This window comes from Cucurbitaria berberidis (genome assembly GCF_010015615.1).
Source record: "Cucurbitaria berberidis CBS 394.84 unplaced genomic scaffold K460scaffold_2, whole genome shotgun sequence".
NCBI classification, from domain to species: Eukaryota; Fungi; Ascomycota; class Dothideomycetes; order Pleosporales; family Cucurbitariaceae; genus Cucurbitaria; species Cucurbitaria berberidis.
In genome coordinates this window covers 1595722-1618655 of record NW_024468936.1, presented here as the reverse complement: position 1 = coordinate 1618655, position 22934 = coordinate 1595722, and the positions used below count along the sequence as shown (strand labels likewise).

The 22934-nt window shown below is 52.9% G+C and overlaps 6 protein-coding genes across 6 annotated transcripts; 4 read left to right on the top strand and 2 right to left on the bottom strand.

Annotated features, from left to right (window-relative positions):
* Positions 1 to 92: 92 nt before the first annotated feature.
* On the top strand, positions 93 to 1740 carry K460DRAFT_275274 (uncharacterized protein; the record flags this gene model as incomplete). The annotated part of the gene is made up of 3 exons (XM_040928026.1): positions 93 to 275; positions 357 to 459; positions 515 to 1740. 3 exons carry the CDS (start codon positions 93 to 95, stop codon positions 1738 to 1740), a joined length of 1512 nt encoding a protein of 503 aa, XP_040790034.1.
* A 474-nt stretch (positions 1741 to 2214) lies between these two features.
* Positions 2215 to 3412, top strand: K460DRAFT_276038 (GroES-like protein; the record flags this gene model as incomplete). Its single annotated transcript, XM_040928085.1, has 3 exons — positions 2215 to 2401; positions 2477 to 3125; positions 3178 to 3412. The coding sequence occupies 3 exons, from the start codon at positions 2215 to 2217 to the stop codon at positions 3410 to 3412; spliced, it is 1071 nt and encodes a 356-aa protein (XP_040790033.1).
* A 6027-nt stretch (positions 3413 to 9439) lies between these two features.
* Positions 9440 to 12841, top strand: K460DRAFT_278526 (von Willebrand and RING finger domain-containing protein; the record flags this gene model as incomplete). The annotated part of the gene is made up of 4 exons (XM_040928264.1): positions 9440 to 9836; positions 9897 to 11550; positions 11609 to 11913; positions 11967 to 12841. The coding sequence occupies 4 exons, from the start codon at positions 9440 to 9442 to the stop codon at positions 12839 to 12841; spliced, it is 3231 nt and encodes a 1076-aa protein (XP_040790032.1).
* A 2998-nt stretch (positions 12842 to 15839) lies between these two features.
* On the bottom strand, positions 15840 to 17746 carry K460DRAFT_275532 (uncharacterized protein; the record flags this gene model as incomplete). Its single annotated transcript, XM_040928049.1, has 4 exons — positions 15840 to 15998; positions 16058 to 16479; positions 16541 to 17433; positions 17529 to 17746. 4 exons carry the CDS (start codon positions 17744 to 17746, stop codon positions 15840 to 15842), a joined length of 1692 nt encoding a protein of 563 aa, XP_040790031.1.
* Positions 17747 to 18883: 1137 nt separating this feature from the next.
* Positions 18884 to 21016, top strand: K460DRAFT_276540 (sorting nexin-like protein-41; the record flags this gene model as incomplete). Its single annotated transcript, XM_040928120.1, has 5 exons — positions 18884 to 18977; positions 19039 to 19295; positions 19343 to 19609; positions 19664 to 20830; positions 20888 to 21016. The coding sequence occupies 5 exons, from the start codon at positions 18884 to 18886 to the stop codon at positions 21014 to 21016; spliced, it is 1914 nt and encodes a 637-aa protein (XP_040790030.1).
* Positions 21017 to 21197: 181 nt separating this feature from the next.
* K460DRAFT_280661 (Zinc/iron permease) lies at positions 21198 to 22905 on the bottom strand (the record flags this gene model as incomplete). Its single annotated transcript, XM_040928423.1, has 3 exons — positions 21198 to 22541; positions 22599 to 22714; positions 22851 to 22905. 3 exons carry the CDS (start codon positions 22903 to 22905, stop codon positions 21198 to 21200), a joined length of 1515 nt encoding a protein of 504 aa, XP_040790029.1.
* Positions 22906 to 22934: the final 29 nt, after the last annotated feature.

The following is a 22934-nucleotide window of genomic DNA, read 5'->3' as shown; positions in this document are numbered from 1 at the left end:
TGCTACTGCTTATACCATTGTACATAGATGGCGCTCTTTTCGTAGACTGGGAGAGTGATTTTTTTTAGAAAAGTTTTCACCACACCGCCAAGATGTCCTCGTGGATATCACGGGCGACCGAGTCTCGCAATGCTCAGCTTATCACTACGGCCGCTGTATCTGGCTTCGTAGTAGCGACTGCGATACTCGGCTTCCAGAAGGCAAGGCGCATGACTAGGATCGCAGACCTCAAGGCCTCAATACCTGAGGTGGGCGATGCACATCATGCTCAAAGAGTAAGTCTATAGCACGTGACTGGGAGGGTGTTCAATTGCCTTGGTATTTTGACCAAGCTCGGTCACACTGACTTTCTGCAGTTGACAGAATACGGTGCCGCGTCGAACGTCTTCGCCCCCAGCAAGGAAGATGAGCGCAGCGTGGAATTAGCAGCAAGAGCAAGGAAAGGCGACTATGACGACGGTACGACTAGCGAATTATGAACGTTGTATAGAGATCAGAATCTAACAAACCACAGCCCTTATACTCGAACAACTTGCTAGAAACCGCGTCTTCCTCACAGATCCCGGGCTCGCAAAATTGCGCGAAGCCTTCGTCGTCGTCGTGGGTTGTGGCGGCGTTGGGTCCCACGCAACTGCAGCCCTCGCCCGCGCAGGATGCTCCAAACTCCGCCTCATCGACTTTGATCAGCTCACCTTATCATCCTTGAACCGACACGCCGTAGCTACCTTGGCCGATGTAGGCACGCCGAAAGTGCACTGTCTACGGAAACGCCTCGAGCAAATCGCACCCTGGACACACTTTGAATGCTGGAACGACTTGTTCAGCGAGCAGAGTGCGCAAGCGCAGCTAGCGGATTTGAATGGGCAGAAACCGGACTTTGTAATTGATGCTATCGACAACATTGATAGCAAGGTCGCGCTGCTAGCGTACTGCTACAATAACGATATCAAGGTCATCTCATCCATGGGCGCCGGCTGCAAGTCCGATCCCACGCGCATCTTCATTGGCGACATTTCCGCAAGCACTGATGACCCCCTATCGAAATCCACAAGGAGAAAACTGCGATTACGGGGCGTTAAAGATGGCATACCGGTTGTCTTCTCGACAGAGAGGCCAGGGCCAGGCAAGGCCGAGCTCCAACCGCTCGCCGAAGACGAGTTTGCAAAAGGCAGCATTGGTGAACTCGGCGTCCTTCCAGATTTCCGCGTGCGGATCCTCCCTGTCGTGGGCACCATGCCAGCCATCTTCGGCCTCGCGGTAGCAAACTTCGTCATCCTGTCTATTGCTGGCTATCCGCAAGAACCCTTGCCCTCCAAATCTCGCGACAAGATGTACGATGGCATTCTAGGCGCTCTGCAAGGTGCGGAGGAACGACTTGCACGGGCCCTGTACGTTGACGACGCAAAAAGCCTCAAGATCCCCATTACACAAGACGACGTTGGCTATCTCGTCGAAGAAGTGTACAATGGGCGGAGCATCGTCAGTGGCTTGTCAACGCGCCTTGTCCTCGCTCGCTGGAACAAGCCGACCCAAAACTTCGTCGACCAGAATACACCAGGCCAAAAGCACAGCTTGCTGAAGATGAATGAACTCGTTCTCATGACGAAAGAGGAGGCGGCAAAGCACGAGAAGGAAATACTAAAGGGCGATAAGAAGCTGGAGGAAGTATATGATGCTGAGACGATCGAGAGGGTCCATAAGATGATGCAGGAGGAGGAGAGGTATGAGCGGTTTAGGTAACGTGCAATCACTCCACTCAATGCCATTATATCAACGATAGCGTGACTCCTGGTGTCGGCTATATGCCTATTCCCACTTCACTCTTTCTAGTACCCATCGGTCCGCGCGTAGCACATATATACAACCAATGGGAGAAGATTCTCTTCCGCTGCTAAACTTTATCCCCGAGTAGCTCCGACCGTAGTGAATATTCAATGACGTATAGCACTTGTAACATGCAATGCGGCGGACTACTCTGCGGCAGTGCTGGAATGGGGACGAGGCCGAATGCGGTCACACCAGGGTCCAACGGAACATTGCGTAGCAAGCCGGACGAAGAGCATCGCAAACGTCATTCGGAGGTTGGCGGAGTTATCAATTGAATTTGATCTATAAATGCTCAAAATCTATTCCACAGTAGCAGAACAAGCTACCCCAAGATATAAGACTCCCGTAATCCTCCAGTTTCAGGTAAACGCTTAGCCCAACATCACAATGGCCGACACCAAGTTCGAAGGATGGCTCGGAAAGGACGAGAAGTCCGTAGAAGGAAAGATGGAATGGGGCCAATTTAAGCCCAAAAGGTGGACTGAAGACGACGTTGACATCGAGATCTCCCACTGCGGTATCTGCGGCTCTGACTTGCATGTCTTGAAGTCTGGCTGGTCTCCTACGCCCTACCGTACGTATATCTCCAAACCTTCCCATTGACGTCAGTTCTTGTGTCATACACTCCACGTGACTGACGACATGACAGCATGTGTCGTCGGCCACGAAATCATCGGCAAAGCCGTCCGCGTCGGTAAAAATGTCTCCCATATTAAAGAGGGCTCCCGCGTTGGCGTCGGCGCACAGGCACGCTCTTGTCTTCAGAAAGATTGCCCGGACTGCTCTCAAGGACTAGAGAACCACTGTCACCGTGAGAGTATCAACACGTATGGATCCGTGTACCCCGGCAACGAAGGAAAGAGCTACGGTGGCTACGCGACGCATAACCGCACGAATGGTCACTTTGTGTTGAACATCCCAGAGGGTCTGGATTCCGCGGACGCAGCGCCTATGCTGTGTGGTGGTGTTACGGTGTTCAGCCCGCTGAAACAAAATGACTGCGGCCCGGGCAAGACAGTCGGTATCGTCGGTGTCGGTGGGCTTGGCCACTTTGGTGTGCTCTTTGCGAAGGCGCTGGGGGCTGACAAGGTTGTGGGCATTTCGAGGAAGGCAGACAAGAAAGATGATGTACTGAAGCTGGGCGCGGACCAGTACATCGCGACTGATGGCGATAAGGACTGGGCGAAATATAACGCGCAAACTTTGGACTTGATTGTCTGCACCGTGTCGAGTCACCAGATGCCGTTGGATGGATATCTGGCTCTCTTGAAGACCAAGGGGACCTTCATTCAGGTTGGGTATGTAATAGCCCTTTGTCCAGCATACAGATCTCTACTAACGCATTGATAGTGCCCCTGACGGCGGCAAGCTCCCCGAAATCAACGCCTTTACGCTCCTTGCAGGCGGAATCAAGGTCGGCGGCTCCGCCATTGGGTCACCCGCCGAGATCGACGAGATGCTGAAGCTTGCTGCGGACCAGAAAGTCAAGCCGTGGATCCAGAAGCGCAAGATGAAGGACGCCAATCAGGCGGTGCTAGATATGGTGGACGGAAAGGCGAGATACAGATATGTGCTCGAGAATTAAACGGGATAACGAGCTCGATGCTGAACTCCATGCCAGCTTCCGTTACAAAGACTCCGCCTGTCACCTAAGACTGCACCTAATGCTTCAGCGAGAGGTCAAGGATGTAGCTGCGAGGAAACTGTTGCCTTACTTATCACGGCTGTGGCCTCTTTACTGAATGTGTCAAAGCGCGGACGCTGTTCATGGTATCTTGGAGTCTCAAACGCATATATCTCTATACTCATAGTCTTCACAGCCTTCACTTCTATGCTTGACCTTATATCTCGCACGTCTGCACCATGATCTTCTTTTCTTTAATACTAGGATGGGTTGTTTTACTTCACTATTGAGGGGTAAAGCCGCTCCTTCCCCGTTAGTCGACACGGGCACGTGATGCGGCTGACGATGGAACTCGAGGACCGCATGGGGAAACTGACGACGCGGCAGCAACAGCTTGCGCTTGCACTAAAGGAGGCGGATGTAGAGAAGCACGAGATATTGGAAGAGTTCTCTTCGCACAAAGCTGCCGTCGACAGGCAGCTGCAAGCCAAATGCCGGAGCTGGCGACAAATATGCAGCAGCAGTTTGCAGATGAGCTGCAGAGGCAAATGCTCCAGGAGAGGGCTCGGACCACAGACCGCGTGCGTAAAGAGTGTAATGCCGCCTAGATCGCGAAGCTTGCGGCTCTCCAAGACACCATGAAAGGGAACAAAGAGCAAGTGCAAGACGCTCCATTCACTTCCACTGCCGAGAACGGGTCTGCCGATATGGAAGATTCCGACAAGAAGAAAGGAAGGCCCGAGGTCGAGGAGGCCAGTCTCGACTGAAAGAGGGCGGCGTGTCTGACGAGTCGTTTCGAGAACTTTTTTTTTAAAAAAGAAAACCCCCTTTGAGCTCAGAGCATTTGCGGATTGATCTCGTAAGATTGGAGGCGTCAACTTCAGGCACTCTCCTGGACCCGCTTCAGCTCCTAGTGAAGGGAGACTTCTCTCTTACTATATCAACTATTCGTTCATAATTGTAGGAATTTCCACTCGAAACTATACAAGCTGTTTGTTTATAGTTTCTAGAGACCTCTCTCTTAACTATAGACTATTTGGTTGTACTCTTAGGAGTCTTTCCTGGGAACTAAACAACTCAGCACTTAGCTGGCGTTGGAGAAATCTCCAACGCCAGATTGCAGATTTTTACTGGATGTCGGAAGCATCTCTCGTCGTCCAGAGACTTAGTTGTCGGGAAAGGAGCCTGTCCAATGTGAGAATGAAGTAGTCTTACTAAAAAAATATTCTGGAGTATACATCTCGCCCCGTCTCTTTGTGTTCTTGTTGTTCGTGACTTAACACCTGTGCACGCTCCCAAACCTTTCGCCAAGTTCTGAATGACAAACATGAAATCGTACTACTTACAAAACCAGTGGATAGCCCATCGCACGTGTGTTCCATGTGGGCAACTTGGCGAAAATCGTAATCATGTGATTGTGGTTCGAGCTCGGTCTGTGGTGCTCCGAACTGGAACGGTCAAGATCAACGCAGGTACCCACACATGCAACGCGTACGTTGACCGACCTTTCCTGTCGCAACATCAATTGTGCGGAGTGCATAATCGTACAGCATGCAGGTGCCAACTGTGATCTGTTCCGATGCCCGATGCCCGATGTATAGTGGCGGCAGTTCATGTTTGCTTTTTTGTGACAGATAGATTGCTCCTCTCTGGTCGCTTGAGTACCGGTATTGATCGCAGTGAGATATCGGCACCTAAAGACATGGGGAATAGGCAAAGATCTGCGTAGGGTATGTAGTCTGTATGTATACATGAAACATGTATGCGAGTGCAAATGGAATATGTACTCCGCGTAGTCTGCATCTCTGTATACCGCTTCGGCTCCGGCCGAGGATCTGTTTTCGAGTCGGAGAATAGGCGTGTTTGCCCAGAAGACTGTGATAGTACCATTTAGGTGCGGTGGTAAGTAACTCGTCAACTAAGTTATAAACATGACTGTTCAAAGCACGCCTGCGGTGAACATATGTAGCCCTATGCAGGCTTTCAATAGGGTACGAACGCATGCACAGTACTGAGCTCTTGCGCATGATCTCAATCGCTATGGGGCAAAGATACAGTAGCCTAGCAAGATGTTCGTCGAGGACGATCGCCGAGAAAAGTGGAAGAACTGGTGGAGCGTCTCTTCCGCGATCGACACGGCGGTTAGCTATGTGGACTTACTCGGACCGACTTTCTCGGAGGGAGTTGATCACCCAAGGACAGTTACTCAGTACATAGGAAACGCTAGTATACTAATCGACATGATATTGTGTACGCAAAGAAGTCCCCAATGACCCCACACCTCCTGGCCATTGGTGAGGAATATGCTCATATTAAAAGCGGAAAGTGAACCGTGCGCTGCATAGTCTCATCTCCAATCCATCCGTCGTTTGGATTTGCTCTCAGAGCATTGGCACGCCACTAGGAGGCATCGGGATCCAAGGTGAATTATAGCTTCAGCTTGCATGTTCATCCGCACATATACTAGAGGAGGTAGGTCCCCCAACATTAGTGCACTTAGGTAAATGCCGAAGCCTAGGCGCAGACAGGCTACCTCGCCTTTTGTACCATGTGCGGGAGGAAGGCCATTAAACCGCTGTTGAGTGCACGCCTTACAGCGAACGGACTCGACTCCGGCATGTTCTAATTGAGACGTTCGACCCAGAACCATGGATGGCCGTCAGGCAGAAGTACCACAATGCTGTTTCGCAATGCATGGTTGTCCTGGTCAAGGGCGCTAGCTTCTGATTATACGAGAAGCTTGTTGTTGTTAGCAGTCGATGTTTGGGGACCCGAACACCAACGACGCGGGATTCCCAGGGTCAGCTTGCGGTAGCTGACCTTCACGTTTCGCAACTATGATCCTATATGTGCACTGTGGTAACAAACGCCACGGGTGTTATCTGGGGAAAGGGTCCAAGCTATTTGTGGTAGTGCGAGCGTAGCCATTGATGCTCAATCGGAGGCGCTCCGATATCTTTAAAACATTCTTCGAAGGCAGCGCATCTGCGAAAATTGCGCCACCGGGTTGAACCTTCAGGAAGGGAAGGGATCGTCAGTAAAAACAATTACCGCGGTTTGAATTTGGAGTGGTGTGGTATGGCCTTGGTGGTGACATCCTAGCTCCCTCGGTACGAATTCGAAAAAGCCACAAATGAGAGCAGAGTGACCAGGACGATGTCACGACCTTGTCTCCTGTTCGACCTGTCTCTTTACGGGGTGACATTTGTAGGGGTTGAATGATCTGTTGAGAACACCAGAAAAATCCAAAAAAGGAATCTTTCGAGAAGCAGTGTGGAGGCGCGCGATCGTCATCGACGCCCGTTCGACTTCCACATTTTCTAGTCAGTGGGGGTGCCACGTTCCCTGAAACACAACTCTGACGAGATGGCTTTCGCTTGGTGTTTTTTTTTGACGGCATGCCGGGCTTAGTTGTTTCTAAGGTCGACATGCCGGCGCTAGCTTGAAGCTATCGAAAACCGGTCATGAGGCTACTGCGAGCCATTAGTCGTAATTGCACCAGCTGAAAAGAAACTGTACCGAGGATGTAATCTCTAGGAGAGATGAACCCAGGGGTGCAAGCGAGTGATCGACGATGGTTCTTCAGACGCGAGTAATAACGACGAGTAATAAGAATATTGGTACAAGGTCGCTATGAAGAGGCTTCAAAAGCTTGCTGTCTTGACGGCTAAAAGGATGGGGATACAAGCAGGTGAGCGAACTCTTCCGGAGAACATCGCTGCAAGACATGTAGATCCGGTGCACAGCCTAAGAAGGTCCGGCTCAAGCTCGAAAATAGAGTGAGGCGACTAGTCTGAGCGTTGACAAAACGTAAGAAGAACTCTCGCTGCGTAACCTCGAGATCAGCAGACAACAATAGCTATGGTAACGGTGTGCCTGTTCAGATGAGAACCAACCACATTCAAGTCTAGAAGTAGGAGTATATAAGAGCCAAATCTAGACACGCAGTATGTAGAACGTTTCTTGCTTGCGGTTTGATGTAATTAGTCTTCGTTGTTGGGCACGTCCTGTTGTCCCATTCACGTCTGATCCGTCGCAGAAGGAGGTAACCAAAGTTGACAGGCGAATATGTAGCATTTTGCAACTGTTTAACTGGACAAATGGATTAGCTACGCGAGAGAATGAGCAAACCGGCCTGTTGCCGGATAAAGACCGGTGGATCATTGAATGATGGCAACAAGAAGTTTCATCGAACTGTGACTGCGCTGCATCGAGGGGGCATGCATGGACAAGAGAACTTGGCTCAGATGGCTCAAAGGCCATGAATGATCCACCCCGCGGTCGGCAGATGTGTTGATTAGCTTTCAGGACCGTCGTTGAGCATCTGGAGATCCGGTTGCTCGCTAACCAGCTGCTAGCCATCATCGTCAACACTCGCGATGACGCCATGATTTTCACCCACCATCCACGTGTGTGCCACGTGCCGCCTCTGCGCAAACCTCCCGTACGGGCCGGAGAGGAATCAACAACAAAACGGCGCCATGCTCCACTTGTACAAGTTGTAGAGGAAGGCCACAGCTAGCGAAATCAAAGGGGTTACATAATAGATGGTTTCAGAGAGGGCTCGAGGACTCACGTTGCGGTTGAAAGGCGGCGCGAATACGTGACCGCATTACATTACCTTTTTGAGAAATAAACTTTATATACACCTTCTCGAATCGGGCGCCCGCCTCATTGCTGCCTGAGGGTCAAACGCATCTTCTGGAATTCCTTCCCAAGTCGCTTCTAACCAAGGCTGGTAGAACCTTTTCGAAGCATTGCCATGAAGGCGGTATCAAACTTTATCTCAGAAGGATGTGACTCGAATCATGAGCCCGAAGTTGAACCTTAACCGTGAGGAGGAGGGCGAAAGGGGCCCCAATCGAAGAAGGCTTCTAGCGCGGCCGTAGACGCAGGAGGAGCACTGGGCTCTTCCGTGCCGGTGGTTAGGAAACTTTGCCAGTGCCCATGGCATTGCCCATCGTCGACGGACAGAGGAAAGTCGGCCATCAGCCGGGCTGGGCTTTCTCCTGACTTTGGGCCTGTCTGAGTGTCTCCTGACTCTGCCCAGCCTCTCCAATTGCCATCACGTAGTGAGCTCGCTCGGTTCCACATAGCCACGGGCCGCCAGAACCAGATTCGCAGTGCGAACGGCGGTCCCGCCATCTTGGGGCAGCCCAAAGCTGGACCGAATCGCCTGTAAAGTATCAGCCAATGAGGGTCAAAGTGGCGCAGGCGTAGGTATGCTTTGCCAACTCCCCCTATTCACTGCTCTGTCCACCAACCGGCTCGCCGTCGCATGGGCCCGCCGGCGGCGTCGTGCCCGTCGCAGGGGTTGTGCAACATGCACGACCATGACCATGACCATGCCCATGCCTAGGGCTTGCTTTAGGCTACCTTGCAAACGGGGTTCTTGCAGTGCGCCCTCGGTCGCTGTGGTGGGCACCAGATATAATCAAGACGAAGGCACCTTGGCTACCCGATTTTTTCTCCGCAAGCATAATTCCTCTTCCACTTTTGCGCTGGTGCATCGCAGTACAACCTCTTGCACAACTTCTCCCAGCAGGCCCGTGTTAGTAGACTGCTCGATTCGGTCGGAGCCGTCAATCCCGGCTCGTCTGCAACTTGCCGGTACCTGTCCTTGCGCCTCTAACCCAAAAGTCTCACCCATCCGCGGACTCGTTAGCGATCCTCCGTGTGCTCGTCGATGCTGAAACGTGCTTGAAGCGATCCAAAAGCGCGCCGCTGCTCCAGCCCCGGTCTTTCCATGTCGAACGGCTCTGAGTATCCTTTGTCTGACCGCAGTCGTCCTCAACCACCCCACCACCGCCAGGAGGACCCCGTTCAAAAACACCTGTTGGAGCTCGGGCTGTTAAGCGACAAGAAGCAGCAGAAGAAGAAGGAGAAGAAGCCGACAAAGGCCGTCGGATTCAGTTCGGGTGTTGGTCACAGCAACAGTACTGCTCTCCCAAGAACCATTGAGACCTGTCTTGGAGCTCAGGCACGCTCATGTCTTTCCTAGGATCTTTCCGTCCCAACTCGCGCAGCAGTCATTCAATTCACCATACCAGCACTCCGAAGCCCTTTACTTCCCACACGCAACGATCTAACGCGACGCTCGACTCACGAGGCCCTCCCAGCTCTGCCCGAGGCATGGCAGGGGTCATGGACATTGAGAGGACGAGGACGCGGAGAGAGAGGACATTTGTCGGCAGCGAGTGCGCAGTCTGTGAGGAGGACCTGTCCTACACGCTTCGCGGAGAACGCGTTCTGCAGCTCTCGTGCTCACATGTGGCTCACGAGGCCTGCTTCTACGAGTATATTCGCGAGTTCGAATCGCAACATTGCCCGACATGCAATGCCACTCTGGGGCTGGACACAAGCAGAGGGGGGAACTTTGACCTCGGTAAGTCAGCTGCTGGGTAGTAGCGAGTGCGAAGCCAACCCTACTGACGCAAGCGAACAGAGAAGCTGTCCACCATTGTGCGCTCGGTGCAGAGCGAGTCGTCCCCCCAGCCCGACACCCATCGGAGTGCTTCGAATACGCCCACTCCCTGGGACAGCCAGACAATCCAATCTGACACGCAGAATGGCACGCAAAGCCACGGCCGCTCTCGCAACGGGAGTGACGCCTCAGGCCGGTACCTGCACTCGACCCAGACGCGCCAGCGCGACAGCAGCCACAGTCGAGACCGCGGCTCAGATAGAGGCGGCTCCATATCACGGCAGCATGGGCGCAGCGATTCAGGCGCAACCGGTCTCGCCTCTTCGAATGATTACGCCGCGACCCACGAGGGTAGGCGGCACGACTACGACGTACAGTCCATGGAGACCAGTCTTAGCAGCCCGCGAGGCCTCTTGAAGAGCCCAATCCCCGCCCCAACCGTGACCGTTCGAAGCGAGTTTCCCACCCTCAGTAGATCGCGACAGCAGCAGAGCCTCACCTGTTTGGTCACAGTCGAAGTGGTGGAAGGAAAATGGCGCGCCGACCCCAGCGACATGCGCGGCCCACCGCCTCTTCCCTCGATTGCCAGCGCCCCGGAGAGCTTTGGACGCGAGAAGTCGCCGCCAAACAGCAGGCAATTCGAGCCGCAGTACGAACCGACAGAGGTCTTGGACGAGATGACCGAGGATTTGCACGCCCGTGTGGACAACTGGCACGGCCTGGACTTTTCACGCTTTGGCAAGCTACGACTGCACGGCCACATCCGTGTCGGCAAGGACCGACAGTCGTGGCAGGAGCTTGAGTGCTACCTCTTCTCCGAGATGCTCATTTGTGTGAAAGAGAAGAAGACGGCACCGCAGCCACAGTGGGACGGCTCAGAACTGTCCGTCCAGAAGAAGAACAAGTGCACGCTGAAGGGCTCTATCCTCATCAAGAAGCACCTCAACCAGGTCGAGCACTCGCAAGACGATATGATACTAACCCTGAGTCTCTCGGTGGCAGAGCTACCTTCATTCCACTTGCAGTTTCAGAACAGAAGCCAGCTGGAGCTATGGCGACGAGCCCTTATGGACATTCGTCTGGATTTCCCCACCAGCAACAGGATGCCAGACTACGAGCTGGACAACTCTGGAAACGAGGAGGACGACTATCGTAGGCCAAAGCGGGTATCATCAGTAAACTCTTCCTACGGCGCAGCCAGGTCGACCATGACCGCACCCACCGAATACACCAGTTCCCGCGCCGGCATACCAGAGCCCCGCCTATCTGCCTCAATACACGTACCTATCGATGTGGTGGTTGTCATCCCGGTCTCTTCATCCATGCAGGGCCTAAAGATCAACCTACTACGCGACACGCTCCGATTCCTGGTGTACAGCCTCGGTGAGCGTGATCGCATGGGCTTGGTTACCTTTGGCTCCAGCGGTGGAGGAGTACCCATTGTTGGCATGACAAGCAAAGCCTGGAGAGACTGGCCGAAAGTACTCGATTCGATACGGCCCGTGGGACAGAAGAGCCTGCGTGCTGACGTAGTCGACGGTGCTAATGTGGCCATGGACCTACTCATGCAGCGCAAGTCGAGCAACCCACTTTCGAGCATCCTCCTCATTAGCGATTCTTCCACCTCGGATACCGAGAGTGTAGACTTCGTGATATCGCGCGCTGAGGCAGCTAAGTGAGTACCGAGCTTCGCTATTCATCTCCCCAAGTCATTGTACTAATCTCTCAAGTAGGGTTTCCATTCATTCGTTTGGTCTTGGACTGACGCACAAACCCGACACCATGATTGAGCTATCCACACGTACCAAGGCATCCTACACCTACGTCAAGGACTGGATGATGCTTCGAGAGTGTGTAGCGGGATGTCTTGGCTCTCTTCAGAATACTTCGCATCAGAATGTCAAGCTGAAACTGCGGCTGCCTGAGGGCTCTCCGGCCAAGTTTGTCAAGATCAGCGGCGCGTTGCAAATCACGAAACGAGCAGCGGGGCGGGATGCCGAAGCAGCATTGGGCGACTTGCGCTTCGGCGACAAAAGAGGTACGTTGAGAAGAGGTTGTCATTGCCCTGACAAGTCACTAACCGTGAGCTAGATATCCTTGTGCAACTAGCCATCTCTCCTGATTCCGGCTCGCCGGAGCAGCTTCCGCAAGACCCGTGGGAAACTATTGTCTCCGGTCTGGAGGCTTTGGGCGGACCGCTCGACCAAGATGATTCGCGCACTCTCAGCGTTGAGGAGGTGCCTCTGATCCAAGCAGACCTCACATACGGCGACATTCTCCGGGAAGGCACGCTCTCGCATCTCCCAAGGCCATCATTACTTGCCATCACATTACTACCGTCTGGATCCAAGAAGAATCCTAATGGGCGACCTCCGACACCTCCCATCCCACCCCACCCTCATGTCGTGCAGCGTCGTATGGAGTTGCTCACCTCAGACATGCTGACCCGCGCATTGACGCTTGTGTCGCGCGGCCAACACGAACGAGCACACCACCTACTCAAGGAGACGCGTACTATTCTCAAAGGCCTAGGAAAGGGTGGTCTGCCACCTCTTCCACCTCCCGGTCACCGACGCAATGACGCGTCCAGCGCCACAGGCAGCACAGGCGACTCATCGCCCACCACCAACAGTAACAGCGGGGATATGCGCCCACGCACGCCCTCACCACACGCAGACAGCCCCTTTACGCCTGCAGCAGGCATCGATGCAAGAACCATGCGCGCACTGGACGCCGAACTGGAGTCTAGCCTCGAGTGGATAAATCACCCTGCAGTCTTCGGTCGGGATTCGCGCAAGGCGGTGCTGCAGGCGATCGGCGTCATCTCTTCACAACGCGCATATACTTTTAGAACACCTGCCGAGTCACTCTGGGCAGAGCGCATCGCGGGCGTCAAACGCCTGTCAGAACGCTCGCGGGAGTGGCGTGAATCCGGCGACCAAGAGGCTCTCATGGAGGAGAACTAGCATCCTACATGATCCTTTCGACCTTCGCATCCTCTTCTGTACACATGTACATTATCACATCATACTCTAGCAATTTCTAGTTTCTATGTTCGGGCGCAATATCCTCCGGATTGATCATTACGGCTATACTTGAGTTCATCCCCAGGTGGGGCGGCGACTTTCTTTTGTTCTGGTTGCTCGACTTTACGATACCACTACGGTTGATTTCTTTATGTTGCGGATTCCCCTGGATTACAAAAATGGGACTTGTGTATCTCCATCCTTATATTTATGTTCTTAGAGGATACCACCTGCTTATAGCGACTGATCGACTACACGCACTTAGACGTATGAATATCTTATCCTTGTTATACCTATGACTTATTTGGCTGAACCCGCGACTCTGAATCGACAATATCTTCGCTTACCTCAGCTCCGTTCATTTCAGGATACTGCTTATTGTCTTTAGGAGAACGCATCTGGAATTCGATTCTGTTCAACAATTTGCGAGTTCAGTCAAACTCTGCGGCAATTGCCGTCAATAGGAAAACTTCCGGCAAAAGTAACACATGGTCCTGTTGTCTGTGAAGACGTACGGATGAAGGCGTCCAAAACTTGGGGTCATTAGCTCGCCTATCCGGGTAAGCCACTGGTCGTGTATCAGCGCATGTTGTGTCACCGGCGATTTATCTATGCGTAATGTCGAATTGAGCTGGAGTGGTACGTTTGATTCAAACGGGAACATCCGCTGAACATATGCATTATACCAGATGGAGCACCTGGTGGCTCCGCGGAAATACTCAAGCGGATCGATAGCAGCCAGTCTCTTGCACAGTACCTGACGTGCGACGGTGGTACATCGTATGGCATATACATTCAAGCCGCACTAGTCTCGCCGTTGACGTCAGAACAGAAAGACTAATGCAACACCATGGGTGCATTATCTACTACTCAATAGTTCGCTCTCGTTACTGACATCCCATGCGGGCAAGGCGAGTTGGTAGCGCACATATAAAACGAAACATATCGAACAGGGATATGAAACATGATCCTCCCACGCCCGCCTGCCTCCTCCGGTTGTCCGAGACAGCTTGCCGGAAAGCAGGGCTAGAACATGAAGGGATTGTGGAAGTCAGAATGATGGACTCGCCGTTTGCGCCTTACGTTACTGCAGCCCGAGCCCGATGTAGAGGACATTGGGCAAAGATGAAACAAATACGTACGGGCCAGTAGTTTACTTCAGCTTACAGATGTCTTCATAAGCTTGCTTTTGTTCCTTCCTTTTTCTCAATCGCTTAGACATATTCTCCACAAGTGCTGGTGGCTAGCGCGCTACGCACATCAGAGTCGAAATCTGGATCGCGGGATATGTCCTGTTTCACGACAGCTTCACGAACACGGGCGCCGTTCGCCAGGCTGCCCTGCACCCATACGATGCCAGCCTTTAAGTCTCTGGGCGCCCCACCGCACGTGCGTTTGTTGGTGGGCCGCATCTGCATTGTCAACGACTCCTCGAGGGCGGGCGAGGCGAGCGGGCCTTCGGACGGTTCAGCCACCGCTAGAACCAATTCAACACTGACATATAACGGCTATTCCAGTGTAGTCGCACCAACCTCCCTCCCCCTCCCCCCCGTCGTCAAGCCCCTTGTCACCCTTGATTAGGCGAAGGTGGAAAGTTGAGAGTGGGTTGACGTTTGGGCTTTTTAGGCGTGATGCAGGGAAAAGAAACCTGTGTTACGTCGGCGTGATGCAATCGCAGGCACAGTACATGATGCTATGCCAGGTACAGTCTCGATCTGGTTCGTCGTGCAGCTGTGCGCAGTACTACTCGAACTTCTTTTTTCTTCTTCACGCATGTCGACAAGCGTTTCCGCACGCACATACCCCTTCTAATGTCGTTTGCATGAGAAAAGTCTGATTGATATCTCCGGCTCGCGGTTTCATCTTCCTCCCAGCCACGTGTAGTAGGATCCCATCCCCGTCTCCTGCCGGATCATCCCCAAGGCGCCAGTAGACTTGTCCCCACTTCACTGACTATTGGCTGCCACAGCCTGGAGGTCTGGAAGTCGTCTGAAACGAGAAAGGCGTGCAGGCAACCGGATCGTGTGGAGACTCTGGGCTTGTCACGCGTTTGTGGGCCAAGCTACGCTCGGCTGCTCTCTCCTCTTTTCTTTGCACATCCTCATTGCGCCCGGACACTCCCGTGTCGTCACGCTTGCCGATTGTCACCAGAAACTTTGGAGGAGCCTCGGTGGCTTGCCGTTCGTTAGAGCCGGTTCGAGCAAAGTTCAGCAAGTGAGTGAGGCGCCCTGTCAGCATCAGCATCAGCATCCACTTGCCATTGACTCCGACACGGCGGGCTTGGAAGCACCATCCATGTGCATGTCCACATCCTGGGCCTGCTTGTTGGGATTGAGATCCTCGTTTTGATTAAGATCCGCTGTTAATCTTCTATTTATTTTTCAACCCTCTTCGCACCCGTTTGCCCGATCACCCCTAAACTATATTGCTCTTGCGTTTTATTCTACAATAGTGATGCTCAATGTGGATGTGGGTGGACTGGATGCAAGTGACTGCTGCACTTCTGGCATGATCTTCTACCTCTCGGACCGATTGGTGCCTCCTCGCACCCCTCAACAGATGTTCCAGCTTTGGCAGCGTTATTATGCCAAAAGGGTTAGTTCCAAGGTTGGGTACCAATACACACCACCTTCGTTGCATGGATCTGGGGTATGTAGAAATCCGGGGCAAAGGTAAGTGGGGCGATTAAAAGCTCCGGACGGAGAATTTCGTAAAGACTGGCCATTTGACGGGATGTGACATACGAGTGTGTCGAGGCGCATGAGACGCGACTGAAGGAAGATGTCTTACCGTGGCCCGTCGACGTGGGTAGTCATATAGTTTTAGTCACTAAAGGTATCACGCTACCCTCCTAAGACCAAGTTACTCTGTGATCCACTAAATCCACACCATTTCCATATCCACACTAAAGTCACCCAGATCGACACAGTTCAGTACTTCACTCATCTTCATCCTTGTAGTGAACGCCGCAGGCTGTCTCGCAGGGATCTGGAGCGTAGCCAATGGTGCAGTGCTCGAATTCCTCATTCCCCATTAGCTGGCGCTTGAAGTTAAGGGCGTGGAAGATGCTGGCGAAACGAAATTCGACGAAATTGTACTAGTGCAAAGTATTAGTGGGCGTCTACGTGTGGTGCATGGAGTCAATGGCAAACTCACGTCTCGTGTGGTCTTACCGCGCTTGATGCGATCCACCTCACGCTTGTTTTGACCCTTCCCACAAGCAATCTCCATCAGCTTTGTATCGGACCACTCGTCACCGACGCCTAGGACGGCTCGCACACAGCGAGAGGCATCACCTTCGATGCAGTTGCGGATCACGTCGTTTATGGAGTTGGGGCCAGCCGTCCGCTCCACGAAGATGACCGTCTTCTTGTCTCCTGCAACTTCGATACCGTTCTCGGTGGCCTCAAAGTACTTCTGGCATGCATCTGGTGTAAGAAACTTGACAAGGGCAAAGTTGGAGCCTGTCTCTGGCATGGAGATGGACTCGAGCCTACCACCCCAGACAAGAGCTTGTAGCTGATTGATGCTGGTGATACCGGAGACACCCTTGAGTATACATGTACGATAGCTAGCGGCTGCAACTGTTAGCTGACCTAATTCACGATCTGGTACTGCCTGAAATGGCAAGCTTCTTACCATTTTCGCGCTTCTCTTGCGTCGGCCATGCTGTCACCTTGTCCATGGGATCGTTGTAAATCGACCTAGCTGCCTCAACTGCAGGAACAGTCGTAGTCATAATCGCAACCTCACGGTCTGGCTTGGGGAGGATATCAAGAATAGTCTTGCACAAGCCTGCCACGTCGTCGAGATTGTCAAGTGCGATGTACTTCTTCTCCACCAGTATGGCACACAAACCGAGGAAGCAACCATCATTGCCTTTCAAGACATCCTTTACGAAGTCCGTGGTGAGCTCTGTTGCCCCCTTCTTGGCAATCCGATTGACATAGCTGATTACGGCGAAGACGTACCGTGCCTTGAGAGTCTCGTTGCTCTTGGTGTCAAGCTTAACATCCGGGATGTACGAACTGCGTAGCTTCTTCGATACAGCCTTGATAGCTTGCACTGTGGTATTCTGACCAGCCGGCAGAGCACTAACGTACTCACTGGCTATGCGCAGATATTCTTGCTCAAGATCCTCTCGTGCCATGTCCTGCCCGGGCGTAGTGTTCTTAGCTTCCTCTTGGTACTTCTTCTTGGCTGGCTCTGTCTTGTTCTCTGGAAGCGCAGTTGCGTTAGAAGTTCCTGAAGGTGTCGGCTTGGCGAGAGACACAGGCTGTTTAGCCAGATAGCCGCGGTCTGCAGTGTCTGAATAACCCTCGAACGAAAACATGGATTTGTCGGGTCCAGCTAGCGAGATGCCTTCAGTGGCACGAGATGTAGTAGCAGGGCTCCGAGTTGTGAGGCGGGAGAACATGCTTTCAAGAGTTGATTCAGCACTGTTCTGCTCGGAAACCTCGATCTTGGATGGAGCAGGCCTAGGTGCTGGAGTAGGAGTGGCCGGCGTCAACTTAGGCATCGTAAGTGCGTGTCTGATGAAAGAACTGTCAGCATGGGTCAAACAACATGAGTGTGAGCATGTGTATGACAGGGCTCGAGGTATCTGAGATGAAGCCACAATACGTACGCGTCAGTTTCTTTAGCCTTTGCCTTGACAGGTTCTGGCATAGGGACTGCGGGTCTAGGGCTTGCAGCACCGACGATCTTGACAGCATTCTTCTTGAGCTTGAAATTGCCAGCATTGGCTGCAGGCTGAATAGCGAGGCTACTACGCGCGTCTTGGCCGCTCCATGCAGACTGAGGGGCGCCCCGCGGCGGAGCGCCATGCAACAACGAGCGGTTCATGGTTGCGGTCGATGCAGGCGAATGTGGAGGCATGCCCGTCGTTTGCGGGATGCTGGAGGTGACGGGCGAATGAGGTGGTGACGGAAGAGAGGTTGCAGGCCCAAGTTTATTAGGCGAATGGGCTGCACGGTGAGAGGCAGAGTTGAGGTCGAGATTGAGGTTGAGGTTGAGGTTGTTGCTGGTGTTGTTGCTTGGCTTGGGCGTTGCTGGGCAATATTCGCTGTCAACAACAGGAAGGCATGCGAGCCTAGCAGGTGAGCGAGAGTTGCAAACAAAACGGCCGTCACGTCTTGTATCAACCGGCAACTTGCCAATACCGTCTATGCACGCATCCAGGCAGACTTGGTACAGTTTGCTCTCGCTGTTGCGTAGGCGAGCTGCAGATAAGGATTCGCTGGACATGGGACATGGAGAGTTAGGTCAACAAGTGAGTGATCTGGAGTGACGGCAATAATGAGGGCAGACAGCAGAAGATGCGAAGACAGTGGTAGGATTTCGAGGAGCTAAGGTTGCCCCTATTGTGTTCAGCAGGAGAGTGCAGCGAGCACAGGATGGAGAAAGTGAAGATGAAGTTTGAAAGACAGCGTTGGAGGGTTCTCAGACCATAGCATGGCAACACAAGGCACACACGCCCACAGAATACGACATATGTAGCCATGTATAGGAGGCAGCGAATCTGACCTACAGATAGCTGTTGATAGAGCTCTTACAAAAAATAGATAGTAAGCTGTATCCCACAGATACCCACCGAACGAGGAGCCCGATGCATCAGTTCAATCAGGTGGCATGCCTGCCAGTAGCTGATCTGACAAATTCCATGCTTGCAGAGGCTGCATGCTCTTGAGGGTAGTTTGTAAGCAAGATGTAGTGTGTCAAACAGTTTCAAGCTGTGTCGTCGATCCGTGCTACTGAGCGGTACATGAATGAAGTTTGACGGTGAAGTGTGGCTGGGACGGCGCGAGCTTGGGCCACCTCCCAACGTCACCGCTGCGCTGCTGCCGTGCATGGCTAAGGCTTCAACACGTAAAGACGCCGACAAGGACACAATTAATCTAGCAGCCGCTCCATTCCTTTGACTATCCTTCATAGTCCATATCTCGCCGTCATCTATCTACTCGCAAATCTTCCCTCAGGGCCATGTGGGACGACGAAGACAACAATCCCTACGGTTCCTTTGCCCGACATGACTCCAATGCCTCAGACACGCCAGGCCTAGCCTCACCCTCAGCCCGTAGGCATTCCACATGCTCCACGAAGCAAAACCAAGCACTTCAAGCTAACTGCCTGCAAAGTGCCGTACCGTCCCGCTACGCCGCCTTCCGAGGCTTCCTCCCCCGCACAAGAATCTCCCGAGTATGTCGCACAGCGGGACATGAGCGATGTCGACTACAACGAGGAGCAAGAGGGCGAAGAAGCCAAGGCACCCAAGAAGGGCGGCTACGACGCGCGAGTCGAACAATGGCTATACGAGCATCCAGACCAGCTGGTACTCATAACCATGGCGGGCAAGGACGGCGTGAACTTCATACAGTACACTATTAATTGCGGTGTATGTGAGGTGTATCAATACCAAAAATATGGCTAATTCGCGGACAGGGCCTCGAAGTAAAGCGTAGGTACTCGGAGTTTGCCTCGTTGCGCGCGACCCTGGTCAATCTACACCCCACGCTCATAGTCCCCCCAATACCCGAGAAGCACACCATGGCAGACTACGCCGCAAAACCAACCAAGGCGAAAGAGGATGCCGGCATAATAGAGCTGAGGAAGCGCATGTTGGCCGTGTTCCTGAACCGCTGTAGGAAGATGAAGGATGTCTTGGAAGATGGTGTCTTTTGGAGATTCCTCGACCCATACACCAGCTGGGTGCGACATTCCTCCATCATGCATATATAAGACCTTTCGACTGACCCAAGTTAGAATGATGTACTCAACAGCCCCCCGGTTACCGATATCCCAAAACAGATCCTCAAAGCACCCCCGCTCGACACCGCACACCCCACCCAAGCGCACAGCTACCTCCCAGTCCCCTCATCCTCTGCCAAGCTGAAGTCTGGCGGCCCAACTTCGAGTTCAGGTACGCCTGTATCGCCGGCAAATGCATTACCTTCTGTAGCCGCACATACGACCCCAGGGCCACAGATCTTCGGTCGCTTTCCCCCGGAGTCACGGACACTGTCAGAGGAAGAGCTAGATCCATACTTTGTCCATTTTGAGACATCATCGAAAGAGCTGGAAAACTTGCTACAAGGCCCCATGGAGAAGGTCAACAGGCGTTTACTGATGCACCTAGGGAACTGGGGAGAAGACATGGCAGATCTGGGCGCCCGCTTCAACGCCTTTTCTCTCTCTGAACAGTCTCAAACACTCGCCGCGGCTATAGAAAAGACTGGGCAGGCGGTCGACTCAACCTACATTGCAACCGCAGAGCTATCCTCCTCTCTTAGCGCAAGCTTCTCCGAGCCAATGCGCGAAAGCGCACAGTTTGCCGGTGTCGTGCGTTCCGTCCTCAGATACCGAGTGCTCAAGCGGATACAAGAAGACATGACCAAAGACGAACTCGAAAAGAAGCGCAATCTGCTCGAATCCCTTGAACGCAGCGAAGCAGAATCCAAGCGATTGGAACAGCACCTTAGTGGCACAGGCCACGCACCTCCTGCACGCAGCCGGGCAACGTCAAATAGCTCGCAACGGAGTAGCGGCTCGGAACAACGACAACCAGAGGAAGATAGAGTTTCTATTGACTCAGACTTCCCCCCTACACATGGCGATCAGGTGCCCTCGAGCGCACAGGGTGTACCGGACAATGGGCACTCGCCGCCGGGCAGCCCGCACAAGAAGTCGCCGAGTGGAAACTTTGTTACCAACAAGCTGTTCGGGTCCATCACGCATGCATTCAGGGGTATGGCGGACGTGGATCCGGAGAAGACGAGAAGAGATCAGATTGGCAAGACTAGGGATAGTTTGGTGCAGCTCGAGCAAGCGCTAGGTGTTGCCGAGAAAGACACCAAAGATGCAAGTGCTGGTGTGATGAAGGATTTAAGGAGGTTCCAAGATGAGAAAGAGAATGACCTGCGGAGGTATATGGTACGTGTGATCCCTACTTATCATATGACACCGGGATGAGATTCTAATTGCGTACAGATGGAGTTTGCACAATGCCACGTTGACTGGGCAAAACGGAACAAGGCCGCTTGGGAAGAAGCAAAAGCCGAAGTGCAGAATATCCAACACCATGCCGAGGATTACCCAAGAAATTCTAGCGAGATGTAACCGCACGAAGTGGTAATGACGGCGTAACAGGACTAATGAAGCTTCGCTGAGCAATTTGCTCGCTTGTACCGGACTGCGCTTGTATCGTGTAGAAGATGATGCATTGTCGAGACTCATGAATGCGCACGTCTAATCAGGTGTCTATGTACATAACACGATAATGAACACTGCCGTGAAAAAATCACGCCGTGAGCGCACTGCTTAATCCCAATATACCCATGCCGACAAAAGCACTAATGAAGCACAGCCGTCTCGAGTGCGTCAAATCCAGACTCTCGCCCAAAAGCTGCAGACTCACCATGGCCATGATGCCGGCTGTTATGGCAAACATGCACCCATAGACCAGGTCGCCAGGCTCGCCTTCTCCTTCGCCTCTCCCACGGCCGGCTACTTTGAACCACAGAGCAGCAACGCCAGCACCGAGGGGCTGCGACACGCCACCTAAGAGGGCTGACCAGAACATGGCCTTCCACCGGCTCCCAATGGCCAAATACAACGGCAGCGCCATGGCAAAGCCCTCGGTGATGTTGTGGATGAAGAGGGCAATGAAGATGGAGAGCCCCAGCTTGGGGTTTGCGTGGTTTGTCGCGTACGTGATGAAGCCTTCGGGAATCTTGTGCAGGGCAATGGCGGTGCTGGTTTGAAGGCCGATGGAGAGGAAGACGTTGGTTGGGACGTGGTGGTGGTGTTGGGGTGTCCCATGATCGTGAGAGTGGCCGTGGCTAGAACTGTGGTGGTGGGAAACATGCGAGGAGGCAGAAGTAGTCGAGGAAGATCGGCTGTGTTTGTGCAGCGGAGCAATCTCGGGCTCGTGGTTGGTCCCAATATATCCGTTCGCGGAAGGCAGGCTGGCGACAGAACTCTCCATCGTTGCTGGCATGGAGCGGGTAGGTACTAGAGGTGTTGTCTCATCGACATCCTCGAGAAGTGGCCTGTGCTCATGTTGACCCTGTGTTGCTTGATTTCTGCCCCTGCTTGATGGCCTTGCAGTCAAATTACCTGTTGACTTGGTCGAATGTAACCGCAGCGGCCGCGTATGAAGTACGTTTCTAAAGCATTCCGTCCCACAGGTTTCCGAATATCCATAGCACTCCCCATTATCATCGCAATGCTCCTTCGCACCCGTGACTAACTGCGTCACTTTTGCCGAAATTGAAGTGTGCAATGACGGTCTCCGGGCGGATAGTCCAGGGTTGCTGGTCTCGTTTGTTCCGTAAGAGTGATGTCCGTCCAATTCTTCTACTCCGTTAGCCTGTGGTAGCCCTCGTTGCTGCTCGTGCATTGGTTGATGTAAATGGCCCGCCTCTTCATCAACCTTGCCCTCCTCTTCGTCTCCATGCTCATGATCGCAATCCACAACAGTATGTGGGATATACTTGTGCAGAAACTGCGATAGTACCGATATGACGAGTGCACCTACCAGAAAGCATCCGCTCAAGGTCAATGTCGCTCCTCTTGGTGACATGCCACCCTTTGTTAGGTAGTTCTTCGCCGATGGCAGCATGCTATATAATGAAGAGAATATCTGGTCGCACAAGTCAGCTGACTCTGCATCAGGGAGAGAAGCAGTGGCGATACACACCATAACGCCAAAGGAAAGGCTTAAGCCTGTTGACAGGAAGACATTGCTATCCTCTATTTTAAAATTCTTCTTGCCGGGGAGCTGGCGGACAATGAGGTCGACGCATATTATCGAGGCTAGGCTTGATTAGCATTCAAGCTCCTGATATACCTAGGTAAGTGGCAGGAAGAGATTGTACCTCCAAATGTGCACGCTGTGCGACGGTTAGCATACACATTAATCATCTGACGTTCATGCATGTAGCCATCGTACCTATGCCGCTCACCACCGCGAGGAGCCACCCTCGTGTATCATTGTCGAGTACCATGCCGCTTTTTTCTTTTTGTGACGTCGCTC